Source organism: Pararge aegeria, chromosome 18, assembly GCF_905163445.1.
Source record: "Pararge aegeria chromosome 18, ilParAegt1.1, whole genome shotgun sequence".
Taxonomy (NCBI): domain Eukaryota; kingdom Metazoa; phylum Arthropoda; class Insecta; order Lepidoptera; family Nymphalidae; genus Pararge; species Pararge aegeria.
In genome coordinates, this window is record NC_053197.1 from 1690820 (window position 1) to 1709786 (window position 18967).

General features: G+C 38.5%; 1 protein-coding gene across 1 annotated transcript; it reads right to left on the reverse strand.

The window, feature by feature from the left end:
* Positions 1–5032: 5032 nt before the first annotated feature.
* On the reverse strand, positions 5033–9975 carry LOC120631728. The gene is made up of 2 exons (XM_039901410.1): positions 8058–9975; positions 5033–5043 (listed from the first exon to the last, which is right to left on the reverse strand). The coding sequence occupies exons 1-2, from the start codon at positions 9973–9975 to the stop codon at positions 5033–5035; spliced, it is 1929 nt and encodes a 642-aa protein (XP_039757344.1).
* Positions 9976–18967: the final 8992 nt, after the last annotated feature.

An 18967-nucleotide genomic window follows, 5' to 3' on the forward strand; every position in this document is an offset into this window, starting at 1 on the left:
GGCAAAGAAATCGGGCAGTCTTGCAGAGGCGAACATATATGAAACACTACAAAATCTCGGTAGCCTCGTCAGAATGCGGTAATACTGGGTCCTGAAATTTAAAGGAGATGCTTTCCCAGTTATAATCAGGTGGGCCATATGCTTGGTCGGTCAATTAATTCTATAAAAAAGTGTGTGCGTGTAACCCATACGCGCGATTGAAGTAAAACTTTTATTATTATTTATTGATGAAAGGTGCCTGGGACTCTGCTATTTCATTTTATACTCTATTTAAAATCATTAATATCACATTTTGTAAATATTTTCATTTGTTTAATAGAATAATTGAGAGTAGAAAATTGAAGGTTAAGTTAGATCAGCACATGTCAATATAACCTTTTCATTGAATATTATAGAATGTCGCAATCGTCAGAAAAATTATGAATAAATAATATTTGTATATTTTGAGATTTGCAAAAAACTTTCCAACGTAAAATATTTTTTTATTCACTTTGCTATTCACAATTGATCCGTTTGAAAATATTGGAAATAAATAATCCTAATTGATTATGATATTTGCCACTAGCTAGCTGGTATAAGTCAAGAAGCGTGGAGTATATGACACATACTTACGACCAATCCGGAAACTACGGAAGTAACGCTTACGGCAGACGTCTGTCGTCTGCTGTAAGCGTTACTTCCGTCAGAAAAAAATCTGATTCACTCCCTTGTCGCGCCTTAAGAAGTTTTACTTCGAAAACCATCATATCATATAGTCAATTACGATAATAAAACTTCAGTCCCGGTTTTGTGTTATCGTCGTCCAATGGAGAAGGCTAATTGGCAAGGGTTTCGATGGCCTATCGAATTCCATTATAATAACGAATCGTTGACGGGCTGATATAATAAGTTCACCAGTTAATTCGCCGGGGCACGTAATTACGTTAATAATTAAAAATTTATATAACACAGTTAATGACAGTTATTTTAATAGCATACACATACGCACACTCGCTTGTGTAGTTTATTTGATGGTAGCCGTGCCCCATGGTGAATAACACCTGCAAAAAAGTACTTACACGTTTTTTTTTTATAGCAATTACATGTACAGAATTGTTCATTGCAGGGAAAACCGTGGAGCGCAGCTGGTATTTCCAGAAAGTTTTGTATGGTTCACATTGACGTGGAATTTAGTTTTTCAATAGTAAAAATACATATGCTACAAATGTATTAATTCAGTTTATAATCTCAGTAGTTTCTGCGACAAAGAGTAACAGACAGCCATATTTATGGCTTATTATTATTCATCTATACATCCTCACAAACTATTACCTTTATGATATTACTCTGATACCTTGAGGTCCTTTTAATGTAAGATTATAATTCTGAAACATAACCTCAACAATATTAAAATAATCGGTAGTTACTTCTTTAAGCGATGGTTCTAAGGGGACAGGAGGCGATACAAAAATTTGTAATTGTTATGAATCAACTCTGAGAACCTGTTGAAGATTCACGATACCTAAGTTGATTGAGTAAATTAACAAATACTTTTGCGAGACCTTGTATCAAACAGTTGATTATTATAATAAGGAAGTTATGTTTTAATAGTCAATAATGTAGATATATATGGTTATTCGTATGAAAAATATAAGTTAGTTGCGAGACCTAATCTCCGATAAGTCTATTTAGAGTATAGTTTATTAGTAATAAATAGCGAGCAAAATATGATTTATAGCTGTAAAATTAAGTATAAGATTATATGAACAGTTATACGTAACATAAGATTTATTTAAATTAAACTGTCGATGCTTCCCCGTCACCAACCATACTGAAGCTAACCAAATTGTAAACAACCGCTTCACTCTTTATGTCTACTAATATTGCTATCTCTTTTACCTGTATTTGCATCCTTGTCTCGCATATCTTAATATATATAAATCTCCTGTCACGATGTTTGTCCGCGATGGACTCCTAAACTACTTAACCGATTTTGAATTAAATGGGCACACCGTGAGCAGTCTGGTCCAACTTAAGAGATAGGATAGCTTAGATCTTTAATTATAGTCGCAATTTTATTTTATTGCAAATTATTTGTCTATAATTAATTGACAGTCAGATACTACTATAATCATTTAAGGCTTAGCGATACTGAATAATTTAAAAACAAAATCAAACGCAGACGAAGTCGCGGGCAACAGCTAGTACTCTTATAAAGATTCCGATATGCGCGCGCTTCTGTGAGCATAAAAACCCGCCTCACGCGGTCAAATCACGATGCCAAGTCGCCGCAGCAACGCTGATCGCCGCGTCACAACGCAGGCTTGATCGCGCTGCCGCGACTCTTCCCCCGAACCTGACTCCGCGGACCCAACGGTCCTACCAAGTGACCCGTCTGTAGTAGCAGACGGCGGCGAACACCACCGAAAAGGGCCAACGCCCTGAACGGTCACCCCGAGCCCCAAACCTCCCCCAGCCCGGGACTCCGAGGAAGATTCGAGTCAAATCACGCACTTCGCTCGCTGACTCTGAAGCGAACGCATCTCCGGTAGAACACCTTGTTGTTTTATTTTCACTACTGTGGATTGGACTCCTCTACAATCCTCCACAGAACCAGTTCATCATATCGGATGATATGATGATGATGATGATGTATCGACAATACATATTATATTTATTATTTATAATTATTAATATATTCTGAAATATTTACATATTATGAACAGATTTTGCGCAGCGCTGAGTGGTGTGGTTTTAAGTGGGTGGTCCCGGGTACGAACCCCGGGAGGTGCAATTTTGTAATTTATAATTGCTAAATTTCCTCTCGTCTGGACTACTTGGAGTCTTTCGCGGGAACTTGTAGTAGAATCAAAAAAACACCCAAAACTTGTACCAGAATGTAGACTAGTTAATTATTGTGAGTGCAGTGGTTTAACCTCCAGAGTCATTTTATTCTGTAAAGCAATGAAACCCAAAGTGGTCTATGAATAAATAATAAATATACTACGATAATACACACACCGCCATCTTGCCCCAAAGTAAGCGTAGCTTGTGTTATGGGTGCTAAGATGACTGATGAATATTTTGTCAATGAATAATAATATACTGATAAAATACTGAAACACTGAAAAACATTCCTGTTCATCACACAAACATTTTCCAGTTGTGGGAATCGAACGCACGGCCTTTGTCTCAGAAAGCAGGGTTGCTGCCCACTGCGCCAATCGGCCGTCAAATAGGTCGGATAGGCTGGTCAAATAGGATAACAACTCCTAGGTTAATAACGAATTTCAGTTTTTGAGGCGAAAAGTTTAGAAAACCTCTGATAACGACTAAGACACCGGGAGGTATCTTTGCATCTTTCGTCTCCATACAGGACTGAGTGTATTTATATTGCAGTCGTATTTATACCGAAATACCCACCAACTCAATGAACATTGGTATAATTTTAATTGTTTCTTGTAAACTGTGATAATTATTGCATTATTATAAAAAAAAACCTAATAAATTTAATAAAATAAATTTATAGTTATCCAAAGTTTAATATTCAGCCGTTTATAAAATTATTGGAACACCTGTTATATTAAGAAAAGTTATTCTTTTTCTCCTCCTCTTGTAAGATGTGAAGCGTCTTGAGTTATCTTTGGCACTAACAGTCAACAGTCAGTGCTTATTTACGGCCGAGATTTATTTAAGATTGCTTATTTATTTAAGATTGACAATTTGCTCTCAAATTGTCAATCTTAAACACATGATTCACAACTAAAGATTACACTAACTGTGCTTGATGCCCGTTTTCTAACTACGACACGATATTTTAAAGTTATTTTATTTAAGTGTCGACCTCGACTAGCACAGGTAGAAGGCAAAAATAATATCCCCCGCTTATATCCGACAGGGGATACAATTAACGTGTCCACCTGCTAAAGCACGGCAACTTGGAATAGGAAAAGGTTACCCCCGTTATTTCTATCATTTATTAAAATACATTCTTTTTTTTTAATTTTTATCAGTGAGAATTATAAAAGAAAAAAAACCTCATTATTAAAAATTAATATAAGAAAACCCTCTTCCTGTTTATCAGGTTTTTATCAGTAACATTTTATCTAAACAAAATAATAATTAATTACAGGCTGTTTTTTTTTTTTAATCTGATCTATGATATTATTAATCCCTTTTAATCTTGTAGTGGCAATCGAACCCACGGCCTCGGACTCAGAATGCAGCGTTACTGCCCACTGCGCCAAGCGGCCGTCAAATGTACACGTTTATATAATAACTACTTCGTTCGCGTGAAAAATTTGATGTGTACTTAATTTGAACTTTAATATACTTAACTTTAATGAAACTGTCATTTCGAAAATAGCATTTATCCGGGATAGGAAATAGTCAATGTGCCATTCCAGACTGTAATCTATCTCTTTGCAAAATGTTATCCAGAATAGTGTTACACATATATTTTTTGGATATCATTTCCACTTGTGCTCCTGAGAGTTGATAAAGCTGTGGGAGAAGATATTTTTTTATCCTTTCCGCGGGGATATAATTGTCTCCTGCCCATACTAGCCGTGCTGGTAGGAGATTACAAAGAGATGAAAGAGAGGGAGGGACATGAGGACAAGGGAGGAGGCTACACCGGCAGGAGCTTACCTCTTAACTCTTAAGTTAAAGTACTCGTATCAAGTTTTCGTATACTATCGACACGATTAGCTATACGACTTATCGTCGCATGTCAAAGCTGAGTTATAGTATTTATTTTTTGTTATAAGTTTTTTTTCACAGCTGCGGCAGAAGCCGATTATAATGCGTTTAGTATTTCTGTATGCTCTAGAATAATGACCTGGATTGAGCTTGAATTGTATACTTGTATATGATTGTTTACTAGCAACACCGCCCGACGTTCACCACATTGAATAAATCTGTGCTCATAATTTTTTTATTCTACTACAAGTTAGGCCTTGACTGTAATCTCACCTGATGGTAAGTGATGCAGTTTAAGATTGTAGCGGACTTACTTGTTAGGAAGTATGCTAGTTATATTTAAAACACAGCCCTAATCGTTGTCTAGAGGAAATTCAGAAATTATAATTTGCCAAATGGCCTCTGACCGGGTCCCATATATAAACATCAGAGCTCACTACTGCAATAGGGAGGTTTTAGCTTTAGAAAAAAAGAAATAAAACAAAATGACCCTATTAAAAGTAGGTCGAAGCTAGTTCCAATAATAAACAGAATAAGAAAATATCAAAGATTCATTTTGGGTTATATCCTCTGAGTACAGCTTATTTGTGGAACGAACAAAATTTTAAAATGGGCGAGAACAAGATAATCGCCAAACTAGCACGTAGAGTCAACTATAGATAAACGAGCAAATCGTGCTTTTGAAATCTACCACAGTGTAGGTAAAGTCCGATACAGAGGTCCAACGAAGCCGTAATTTTTTTTTAATATACAGCTTTGCGCTTGGACGTAAGTAAGTTATAAGAGACCCATTTGTAAGAGTTGATTCAGCTTCAGATGGTAGCGGGCTTCTCTGTTAGGTATGAGGCCAAAATATAAACCTATAAATCATATTATTTAATTGCTAATATTACCTATTATTTTTTTAAGAAGCGGTGATAGCCTAGTTGTTCGGACTTCGCCTTCACTTTCGCTGGGCCGAGTTCGAATTCTAGCACTCACCTCTAACTCTTCTAAGTTTCGTTTTAGGCAATTAAATTATCACTAGTGTTAACTTCAATTCAACGGTGAAGGAAAACATCGCTAGGAAACCTGCACGCCTAAGAGTTCTCCATAACATTTTCAAAAGGTGTGGAGGGAGGGTGTCCACCAATCCGCAATGGGCCAGCGTGGTGATCTACGGCCTTAACCTTAACCTTACGGCCTTCTTCTTCTTCTTCTTTTTATTTAAATTTGAATTCAATTGGTTTATTTAGATTAGATTTAATTTGGTTTTTTTGTTTTTTTTTTTATTTAGTTTTATTTATTTTTGACATGTATTTATTTTAATTGCATTCAACATTATGTCGTAACTGATCTTAAATTGTATGGGTAAAGCTTGAAATAAATTATTATTATTATTATTAACCCCTTATCCCCCCCCCCCCCCCCCCTTATCTTATTATTGTGGGAGGAGGCTCATGCCCTGTTGTAACCGGTAATGGGTGGATATGATGATGATGACAATGATGTATTGATCTACGGATCTTTAGATACTAAAACTATTTCTACTTATGAGTAGGTAGATAATGTGTGAGGCAAAGCAAAAGTGTTAAAAAAAAGTGATGTTTTATGAATGTTTTCTTGATGGAGCTGCAAATGGTTACTCTAATAGCATTTAAAGGTTCCTCACAAAAACATGATCCTTTTAAAAGTATTTATGAATATTATATTTATGAAAGATTCATCAGCTATCTTAGTACCAATATTATAAGCTATGCTTTCTTTGGGGCTAAATGGCACTGTGTTTGCCGTAGTATATTAATTTATCTGTATAAATAAAAATGCCCTAATCATCAGTGGCGTGCATAGACGGTATGCACAGGGTATGCACATGATATAAACTTAAGAAAATCTCCAGTACGACTTATATAAAACGTTAAGGATAGTTATTGCAAGAGTTATAAAAAGCCTAACCTTAAGTATTTATAGCTCGTATTTTTTTTTTTTTTTTTTTTATTAACGATAGGCCAGCGTTTGACGACAATCATGCCCGTTAGAAAGCAATGATGAGGTCTAGGTTGGAGCACGCTTGCCTAGAAAAAGCCTATTCACTCTAGCCTTGAAGGTACCTAAATTATACGTGGCAGGAAACACAGTTACCGGGAGGGCGTTCCACATCTTAGCGGCACGTATCAGAAACGTGGATAAAAAACGTTTCGTGCGTGTTGATGGGATATCAACCACATAAGGATGCCACCGCTCTCGGTGTCTCGCTGTTCTGTGGTAAAACGGGGAAGGGGGAACAAGATTGTGAAGTTCCTGAGCACACTCACCGAAGTATATCCGGTAAAAAACCGATAAACAGGCAACATTGCGTCGGTGCTGGAGACTATGTAGTTTCGCCTGCGTTAACGAATTGTCGCCTATAATTCTCCTGGCGCGACGATCCACCGAATCCAAAGCTTCAAGTTGGTACTTGGCAGAGCCACCCCACAGGTGACTACAGTACTCCATGCAGGTTCGCACTTGAGCCTGGTACAGTGCGAGGCGTTGACCTGGCGTGAAGTACCGCCTAACCTTATTGAGGATACCAAGTTTTTTAGCTGCCACTTTGGCTTTGGACTCGATGCATTTGCCAAAATTGAGATTGGATGAGATGTTGACACCCAAGAGCTCAATATGGTCGCTAATTGGTACGGATACACCCCGGAAAGTGGGAGCCAAGGTGAAAGGGCTCTTTTTTGCGGAAAATAAACACGACTGCGTCTTGGCAGCATTGAACTTAACCAAATTGGCGTCACCCCAATCAGACACCTCTTTTAGAGTCAAGTTAATACGCTCCACCAAGGACTCTCTATGCTCAAGGATATCATTAGCACTGGCCCTAGGGCTGGACAAGTACCTCTCCGTAACGGTGCTGTCATCAGCGTACCCAAAAAGATTGGGATTCAAAAGATCGTTGATGTGTAGCAGAAAGAGAGTAGCGGAGAGGACAGATCCCTGAGGAACACCGGCATTGACAGCCATGAGGTTAGAAGAGTGGCCATCGACAACCACTCGAAAAGACCGTTCCCTCAAAAAATCAGATATCCAGCTGCAAAGGCCAGCAGGTATTCCGTAAGCAGAAAGCTTACTGAGAAGGCCGCCGTGCCAGACCCGATCAAAAGCCTTGGAGATATCCAGAGAGACAGCAAGTGCCTCACCGTGTTTCTCAATGGCTTCGCCCCATGTATGAGTGGCATACACTAGAAGATCACCAGTAGACCGGTTCTTACGGAAACCATACTGTCGGTCTGATATAAGATCGTTTCCTTCTAGGTATGAGAGGAGCTTGTTATTGAGTACACGTTCCATAGTTTTACAGAGTATGGACGTGATGGCAATAGGTCTGTAATTGGCCGGGTCCGCACGACTACCTTTCTTGGGTACTGGCTGCACATTCGCAATCTTCCAAGATTTTGGGACTTGAGCAGAATTTAGAGAGAGTCGAAACAAGCGTGTCAGCACAGGAGACAACTCAGGAGCACAGTTCCGCAGGACAACTGCAGATATACCATCTGGGCCACTGGCTTTACTCACGTCAAGGTTGCGAAGTGCTTTTAAGACCTCGTGCTGGTGTATATGGATCTCAGACATGACTGAGTCGCACGGTAGAAGGCGCGGTGGGGGGGTACTTCCAGCATCCAGACGCGAGTTTTCCGCAAACAGAGATGCAAGGAGATTTGCTTTTTCTGCTGCAGACACTGCCAATGACCCGTCAGGTTTCTGCAAGGGCGGCAGCGAAGAACGACAAAAGTTTGCCTCGACCGACTTCGCGAGTGACCAGAAAGCTTTACTACCACTGGGAAGAGCAGCTAGTTTACGTCCAATGCGATTGGTGCGGCCGAAGCGAGACTTTTTGAGGACCCGCTTGTAGGATTTGGCGGCAATATTGAATTCTTTTTTCTTATCCCTGACGTCCAAAGCCTTATGAGCACGAGCATCCGCCCAAGCTACAAACGCAGACTGTTTTCGTGCCTCTGCACTGGCACATTCAGCGTTGTACCACGGGGGAGTTTTGCCAGCTAGTGATACGTCAGAGAATGGTATGAAGAACTCCATTGCCTGACGTATCACGCCTGATATAGCTTTCTCACAGCTCGAAGGGTCTTTGGAAGAGAAACAAATTTGCCGCCAAGGATAGGATGCAAAGAAATGACGCATCTCATCCCAATCTGCCAACCTGTATCGCCACACTCGTCTCTTAACAGTGGAATCAGAGGCGGGAGGGTAGTAGTTTGATACAGACTTCACCAGACAGTGGTCGGAAGTACCTAAGGGAGCTGAAACTGACACCGAAAAACTGTCTGGGTCGGTTGTTAGCAGAAGGTCCAAACAATTGGGTGTATGACCGTTAACATCAGGTATCCGCGTGGCTACGTGAACGAGCTGAGAGAGATCTAACGATAATGCAAATTTGCGCGCCTCTCTCCCAGCATGATCGGTTTTCTGGTACGGGTATAGCCACTCTTGGTGGTGGGCATTAAAATCCCCCAGAAATACAAGCCTAGCAGTCGGATACCGACGCTGAACGGTATCTGCCCTTTCGCAGAGATAGTTGAACAGCTGAGTGGTCTCCTGGTCGCCGCTATGCGAACGATAGACGCACGCATAAATCGTACGCTCTAAACCCGTATCTACCAAGCACCACAGAACAGAGAAGTTTGGTACCTCCAAATTACGGAGACGTTGGCAGCAGATGTTGTCTCGAACGTACATGCAGACCCCTGCGCGAGGTTTAAAATTGTGCTCAAGCGAGTACCCGGGGTACTGCAGGTATCCTACATCTGCAGGACTGACTATTTGCGTCTCCGTAAGGAAAAGCATGTGCGGCTTAGAGGTCTCAAGATGGTGATGAACCGCGTAGAGATTGGAGTGCAGTCCTCGAATGTTAGAGAGGTGCACTGTGAATGAGAGGTAGTGCAGCCGCTGTGTAACCTTACTTCTTTTTCTGTTACGCTTCATTATTATGTGGGGGTAGTGGATAGGTAGGGGAATTGGAAGTTGTACGAGATGCAGCATTTTAGATACCATGACCTTCGTCACCGCGACGCTGATGGTAGACTCGACTGGAGACCGCGGGGACGCCCGAACCCCCCTGGGAATCGCCATCGGGACCTCTCTCCGGTCGCCAACCGGCACGATGAAGGCCATCCCAGGATTTTTCGCGAGGTGGCGGGGCAGCCTTTCATAGGTGGCTAACCTACTAATTGGGCCCCCTACTACCTGCGGTCGGCCAGCGGTGCACCGTGCTTCGGATCCCGCTGCTCTCCAAATCGAGACGCCCGGCGCCATGACAACACGGATCAAAACCTATCATCAATCGTACTGGAGATTTTCTTCAATTTATGTCATCTGCATACCCTGTTCATACCCTCTATGCACGCCACTGCTAATCATAGCTCTCCTCATATCCCACTGAGTCACTCTTTGCATTTTTATGAGGCTTATGGTTAGATTTCGTTCCGGAGCCGAAATCATCACTAGCTGGTATTAAGAATGTCAAAAGAGGTATTAAAGTTTTATGTAAATGATACCGCATCTGAACTAAAAACCTAATTCCCCATTTCAAAAATACTCCTGTTAATTCTGTTACGGTCGCATTTGTCATTCCGGGCCCTCGTAATAACGCGAAAGATTAGCGAGAGAGAACGCAACGGTTAAGCTCTCTTTAATAATTAACTTGCAAAATGTAAATCTTAATACCCTTGAAACCCAGTGAGCAGTACGCCTGAGAGTTGACATGGCGATGTCGTTTGCTACAAAAAGTTGTAACGTTTCATGCAGGGGGAAATCTCAATACAATATTATGAAATTATGATGAAAACTAAGTCAGCAGGAGGTAAATGCGCCGTCTGGGTCTCATACAATACTAAAGTGTATCACTATTGCAGCTGATTTTTATCAAGATATGCACTAACACAATGTCACGAACATTCGTTGTGAATGAAATAAAATAATTTTAATGATTTCTTGAAAATTATTCATTAATCAAAATATAAGTATCTTTGTAATTTTTTTTTAATTTAATAAAATATCTGGGACATATTATTAAATGCTATACTTATGGTTATCATAAGTTTAATTATTAAACGAATTAATAAAATTAATGTAACAATTCTGATAACGTTATATATAAAGATACGCATCAAAGATCTAAAATTCTTTAATTCAAATTAGTTTCTAATTTGAATTAAAGAATGAAAGAATCTGTGAGTTGATGAAAAGTTGTAATTACTCGAAAATAACCTTAAAACCGTCCGATAAAAGCAGCCTGTCTTCTAATAACCAAAATCTGTACATAGTCGGTGTAGTCTTCTCTATAAAGCAGTTTACAGGCTCTTTAGTTGAAAGGCAAACTTAAATATTCATTATGTGTTAAACCATTACTAATATTCTTTACAAAAAACTTCATGATACTTGACCTTATGGTCTAGTATTTTGGTAAAAGAGGCATTGAATCATTTTAAATTCTTCAGAGAGAGATAGTGTTGCTTTTGGTTGAAACCCGTTTCCAGTGAATCTCTTTGTGAGAAATGCGAAATGCCGAAGAACCCGCTTTTTTGGGGATATCTGCTTTTCGGTAAATCCTCTCATCCGAATTTTTGATTCGCTTTTGGGGAGGCTGGAGTTTTTGAATAGTCAAAGAGCACGTGCTCTGTTTCGCATGTTTCATTGCTGTATACACTTACACGTATGCCTCCCACATTCAGGTGCGAAAACCCCATTGGAATATTGACGGATTAAAACGATTATAGGCCAATATAAAATAATAACTACTGTAACATACCTGAAACGTAAACGACCTAAACTACGTTATGTTTTAAGTGGGAGGCCCTGAGTTATATTCCCGGTAGTACGATTCAGGGGCAAATTGGGAGTTAATAATTTCAGATTTTTTTCTAGTCTGGTTTGGTGGCTTCGGTCGTAGCTATTTACCGACAGAGACGTACTGCCAAGCGATATAATCACTGACAAAGTCACTGGCATAATCTCAGGCATAGATTCACATACTTTATCACAGACATATTCACAGTCACTGGATAAAATAATTAGCCGGTTATTATCCTTACTAATCCCTACTAATATTATGAATGTCAAGTAAGTAAGTTAAAGGTAAGTTTGTTTGTTACGTTTTCAAGCAAAAACTACTTAACCGATCCTCAGGAAACTTTGTAGGAACACATATTCTTTGAAGTGTTAGAAGTAATATAAGATACTTTTTATCCCGACATTAAGCTCGGTTCCTTTGGGAGAGTGTGTTATGCGATTTTACACCATTACTCCAACCGATTATAATATTTTTTTTTTGTACTATAGAGGTTATGTGTTCAATTTTGCACAAACTTTATGTAGATCTGATGAATGTGGTTGGAGATAGAGGACAGAACTCCTTAGCGGACAGCAGCAAACCTCTCATTTAAGGCTTAGCGATACTGAATGCTTAAATTTTTTTAGAACTACTACTAAATTTAATGCCACATCAAAAAACAAACGCACACGAAGTCGCGGGAAACAGCTAGTACTCTTTACCAATTCTCGTAAAAAAACTTAATGCTATAGACATTTATAATGTAAGCGACTTGCATTACCGTGGCTAAGTTTTAAACGTCGCTTTTGCAATGACACAACAAAACCTAACCGCCCTCTAAACCGATATCTATTTAATATGGTGAACTTTGAAGCAAGTATCTGAATACACCGGATGTAACGCGGCGATAAGAAGAATTAGGTGATTTATTAACAAAATATACACTGCACAGGAAACGGGACTGTAGTTACCTACAGCGGAACGGCTACATTGTATTATCAACTTTATAGCGTTGCAACAAAGTCTGATGTTATTTGTATTAATTGCGATAGACTGCAGGTCTGGGGCGTAAATTTGTGTGGTTCATGTGATAAGCATCCAGACCTCAATATCACGACATGCATTTTCCAATACGTTGCTCATAATAATATGACGGTTAGTTACCAGCAAATACTGAATAGAATTTTAGGTAAAAAGGCGGTATAAATAATATATTAAGCAATTAGAATAATGCCAAAATGGATGCGCGATTATAATCACCTAGAACTTAATTTAATTATTAACTAACCAATTGTCAGAGTCGTTATATTTTTTTAATATTATAATAACTAACGATAATTCAATACTGACTAAGGACGCTGAAATAAATGAAATAACATACATGTTTATTTATATATTAATAAAATGAACGAAAGACTGGAAACAATAAAATTTGATGGAACGAAGTAAACGAATGAATTTTGGTTTGTACTTGTATATCGAAGTCAGGCTTAAGAACCTGAGTAGGTACTTTAAACACTCTTTGTTAGGCTTTTTTTAAAAAACTTTCGATACGCCTTTCGAAGTCCTTCTTATTGTAGTGACTTTACCACCAGATTGGAAATCTCTAGATTCTGTTTTTTTACATATTTTAATGGTAGTTGAGCTTTTTATGACAGTGCTCGTCCTCCATGTTTATTTCTGCCGCTGCCTAGCTGAGTGTCCAGTCTGAAGAGCGATGTTGAGCACAGGGTGGCAGTATGGAAGATATGCTCTTTGCATGCCCTGTTGCTCTCTTTATAGGCATTAGTTTTCCACTTCATTTAGGGGGGACGATATCTTTGGTCCGTCAATTATATTACTTAAAAAAATATATTTTCTCAAGTCAGTCGCTTGTAACTTGAATCTAATTCACCGTATTAAAAACATTGTATGTCCCGTACGAAGCCGGTTTACGGCCCCTGGCCCGTTTATGGACACAACTAATAAAGTCCAATCGTTTTACTACCTCTGGCGACGCGTAAGAAATGCACCGGTGGCACAGTGTCTATTAAAAACTACACTATATCTTCATTAATACACAAGCAATTTTAACCCTTATGACGATAAACTTTAAGATGAAAATCAAGTGTATTTATATGGTGGTTTGGTGTTTGCACAGACTGTTCCGGTAATGTGTAAGCAACGATGATAACGTAAATAGATCTTCCGGTATTATCAAGTAATTGGTTTATGATTTTACAGGTTGGGAATTCAGTAAGTGTTCGATGTAGGTGTGCGTATTGTTGAGGATTTCATTAATGACATACAACTTTTAAGTATACAAACTTTAAACTATATTTTCTTTTATCCTGGAGAAATCTTCATGAATCCACCACGGGGACGCGGAGAGGTTAAGTCGGACTTCTACTGACTAAAAACCCTAGGAGTTTCAACTCAAACGCTTTCGTAATATGCAATATACCTCAATCTGTTGTCAAAAGTAAAACAAACCAATGAACATACCTTCTCATTTATAATATTAACTGGGGAATATTATTGTAGGTACACATGTAGGATTATTACGAAGGAGAATATTTCCAATACAGCGAAATAACACGACGTTACGGGGAATCCAAGAACAAACTCTATCAGAGCTCGGTACCTCAGCCCAATTACAGGTTCAATATTGGATTAGCCTTTGTCCAGCCAGCCGTTATTGGTGACCGTCGAGCAACAAGACCGCGAGTAGACTAACCAATATAATATAATGACAACATTAGACTTACCGCTGTTATTTGATCTTTTTAACTGACAGACCAAGCAGATAGAGCCCTTCTGATGGTGGAACAGAGCAAAAGTGTTATCAACCGGAGGCGTAGATTTTAACCCTTATGTACTTTAATTTCAGCGACAACCATGCTCTTTAGACCCGAACACTGCATTGCAAAAATGCCGCTTGCCGGCAGAAATAAGCATCGCTTATTTCTAACAAGCTTCTATGACTACTACCTAAATTTCCTATTGCATTTGTAATACATAGTCTAAGTATTTATAATACAGATTATACGTACATTTTAATACAAATTAGATGAATTAACAATAAAGATTAGCAACAAAATCTGACTGCTAAAATCATAACTCTTCTATAGTCGGTTCCAAAAATTTTGCATTACATTATCAATTGAGATCTAAAATCGGGGAAACCACTTAACATTTTTGCAGACCGTGCGGTCTTGTACTCTGGCAAGTGACCCATAAGCTCTCTGTTCTCGTAGGGAGAGACCGTGTTGCTTTTTGTTGGCAATATTGAGGACAAGGATGCCTATTGCTTGAAATAAAATCTGATCATATTCTGTAAATCTTTCACAGAACGATGTATCTATCATTCTCTGATAGGTTCACAGGATCGATATTAAATGAATAGAAACGTTTTTATGAACATAAATTTGACACATTTGGCACAGCGAGTGAGCGCTGCGGTCTTTTAATTAGGGGTCCGGAGTTCGATTGCAAGCAGGGGAAATAGATTATTTAGAATTTCCTCTGGTCTAACCTGGTGGGAATTTTCAGCTACTAGTTGTCTACCACCAAAGACGTGTCGTAGGACATGCGTTAAATGCGTCCTACAAAGTGTGAACAGACTACGGGAGATGTTTTGCGGGAGAAATAAGCATGGGCATTCTTACCCGGACTAGCTATTTAAGAAACAGTTATACCTAGATTTTAATTGACTGTTATAAAAATGTTATAATTTCGCCTAAAAGCCTTTTAAGCCGCCGAAGAAGTACATGAAAAAGCAAAAATGTTGATGTTAAATCCTAAACGTTGATTATCTTTGCAAAGGTATGTTTACACAGAATCAAATTAAGGAAAAGTCCGAAGTAAGCCGACCGAATTTTTTTTTGGAGGCAAAAAAATTTAGTAAATTCCATTCCGTCCGTAGATGAATTTCGCTTTTTGGGGACGTCACGGTAATTGAGTTTCTGAAGATAGCGGCAGCGGCTTCCGAATTAAAATTAACAATTTTCGCCAATTGGAATACCAATCGTTGCTGGCGATATATAAAATAATATAAAAGCTACCCCGACCCATCTAATCAATAGATATACTATCTAAACCGACAGACATTGTTCTTACCAGATCAGAATAGAAATATAGAAATAGAAAATATTTATTAGAAAAACTCAGTACGATAAATCTTTGGAATCCTGACCCCTAGGAAATCCCTTATTAAAGGGTCCAGTGCCTTCCCAAACATTGATTGAATCATTGAGATGGTATCTAATGCACTTTAACAAAGGAAACTTTACAAAGGTGTGTTGAGTTCTCTAACGGTTAAGCGATAATAGCATGACTAAAACGCGTGTGTATGTGTGTATGGATAAATAAATAAATGTTCTTGTTAAAGATCTACTACCAGGTACTACACCTAGTAATAGAGCTTTTAAAAAGCTCGTCTTAGGCTCGTCGTTAATACCTCCACGCTTAGTTTTGCCGCCAAGAGCGAATGCTGTGTTCGGGTCTGGACCTACGCCTCAGGTTGATAGTCACAGGGAGGAATTTGTTAGGAATAATGTTTTTCAGTGTCTGGGTGTTTATTTCTATATTATAACTAGTTATGTATATCTATATATATAAAAGAGAAAGTGTGTGGGTATGTTCCGTATAGGCTCCGAAACGGCTGTACCGATTTCAATGGAACTTTCAGGCAATCTCCGAATTGACCTGGCGAGTAATCCTGTAAAGTTTGGTGACGATCGGAGCACTCCTATTTTTGAACTGTCAAATACAGCTTTTATTTACTATGATGATATTCTGTTGTTGGGTGTACATGTGTTTAGATAATGATCTTCACCCGCTCGAGAAGAGAATAGAAGTTAGAGTTAAATAAAAAATTTAATGATGTAAGTTTATTGTTTAAATAAAATAAAGCAAAATCTAGCCAAGCGAAGCGGGCTGGGTACGCTTGTTATTAATAAAAGACGTATTCATCAGCCATCTTTGTATCCATAACACAAGCTACGCTTATTTTAGGGCTAGATGGCGATGTGTGAACTGTCGTAGTGTATTTATTTATAACATGTTTCTTACATGTCCTGCGAAGCCTAACCTTTATTTTTTGCTAGCTTTCTTGCTTTGCGATGCCGTTCTATTAACTATCAGGTTAGCCATTTATTCATTCCATCAATTATTCATATTAATCTAACTTTACCTGAACTCTTTGTTGATAGTTAGAGCTAATATACAATCAGAGTGCATCGGGTACTTTTTCTTTTTATAGAAGGCCAAGGTTGACCGATAGATTTATCAACGCACAGCTCAAATTTTAATATCAATATTGTTTATTGCTGCGTGAAACACTGAACCTATTACAATGGATCTTATAATATTAGATATTCAAAGAAAGGGGTCAGATAGCGAATTCCTCGCGGACAAAGTCACGCAACTGCTAGTAAAAATATGTTTAAAAAGGTATGCATCTTTGAATATATTTTGAAAATTACAAAACTATAAACAGCTCTAATAAGTTTAGAAGTTACTAAAGGGATTAAATTCACGAAGAACAGACATTAAAAAAGGTGTTTAAGAAAGTTGTTTATGAGCTTAGCTTTTAAAGTCCACCAATCTAATTTGAAGCAGCGGGGTGGATTTAGGCTCTTCTCTTAGCACTGCGGTGGAACATTACTATGCTGATGTTCATGAATTATTGTGACTTACAGACGGACGGGCAACTAAAATACGTAAGGCATTGACTGTAATCCACATTTGTTTCTATTGTGATTTTTCCAGAAATGGGAATACCGACGCATTGATGATACTATATAGCAGCTCTCTTTTGAAAATGGCGTTCAATAACCAATCGAGATTCAGTTTTATTTCTTGAATTCTTAATTGCCCACGCAAAATAGACAAGAGCCATAAACGAAAAATACAACACAGAAAAATAAAGACTAGCTATTTAGGCGTGCAAAGGCGATTTTATCGCTACAGAATTTCTAAGGAATGCGTTAAAAGAAACCTTGTGGACCGAGTACTTTTGTTATTACATTAATGCTGTTTACTTATTTTAAGCTGTGCACTTTTCGACAGGCCTTTTATAACGGAACCCTGAGAAGATATACCAATTTCGCGTCTCGCCTTACGTCTCGCTGTTACTGAACAGCCACCCCTATCCAATAAATGGTCCGTATCGCCCTTCCTGACTGGAACCTCCATCTTTAATTACGCGAAAATCAGGTAGCAGTCAAATTAGGATACCCCCTCCCATCTACCTGCCTTGCGGCGACTCGGCGATACACTTTGTTTGAAATAAAATGTCTCCTCAACCAACTTTCAAACGGAGGTTATCTTTTCGACTTTAATGTTTAATTTGACAGTATTACCCTTTATATATATCTCTGTCAAACGTGTACCTGTGTTTTTTATCTGTTTTATACGACTTAATTAAAAAAAGAGAAGGTTATCACCTTGCATGTTTTTTTAATGTATTTTCTGTATATAAAATTCCAAATACATTTATTTCAAGTGAGCCTAGTTTATAAGCACTTTTGAAACGTAAAGTCAGTCTGTTTTTAGTGACTTCACGACCGGTTTGGAAGGCAGATTCCACTGAGAAGAGCCGTCGAGAAACTCAGCAGATTGCTCTTTTCCATCATCATTTTATAGATTAACAATCTTTAGAATTTTTCTGTTTTGTGTATATACAACGTGTAACCGAATAACGAAGGATGCATAAGTATATAACAGTAGTAATTACCCTTTAAAAATATGAAATCAAAAGAAGCATATTTTTCCATGCAATCGAATTCAAAACATTCCTACTGTCAACCCTATTGAAGATAAAAAATCGACTCGAGCATAATACCTACGCTACGCGTCGCGTACCTAAACAAGTGACACGAGTCACTTGTCTTTAATTTTGCATGTGATGTTAGGGCTGTATCTGATTTATTTCAGTAAATACTATGGCAGTGGTGGTACATAAATAAACTATTAGGTTTTCGGTTTCACAGAGAAGTATCAGAGACAGTACATAATGCACCTCCAAAGCCTGTGAATTCATATCTCGGTTTTCATTTACACGTTGTGTATGTATCTATTCTACTACTAGTCTACTAGTCGTATTGACGGAGTTAAGGTGCCACAGACACACACACACACGCACACGCACACACATACACGCACACGCACACGCACACATATACACACACATACGTACGCGCGTGCGCACCTCGATTCAAACTCATGAATGACCATTTGATTCTATATCGTGCATGTCAAGTATAAAAGCACCGATGCAGTTCTTTCATATGAATATTTTTCTCGCAAAATCCTCACAGTTTCAAGTTCAAACCTTTGTTTCCCTAGACGTAACCTTCATACTCGGGACAAGGGAACGAGGGCGTAGGTACGACGCAAAAATGTTTCATTCCGGCGTATAAGAACATTTGTTGTTCCGAGAAGCCGTAATCTTGGATGTGAGCCAGTAATGCTTGAAAAAGATGTAAACCCGTA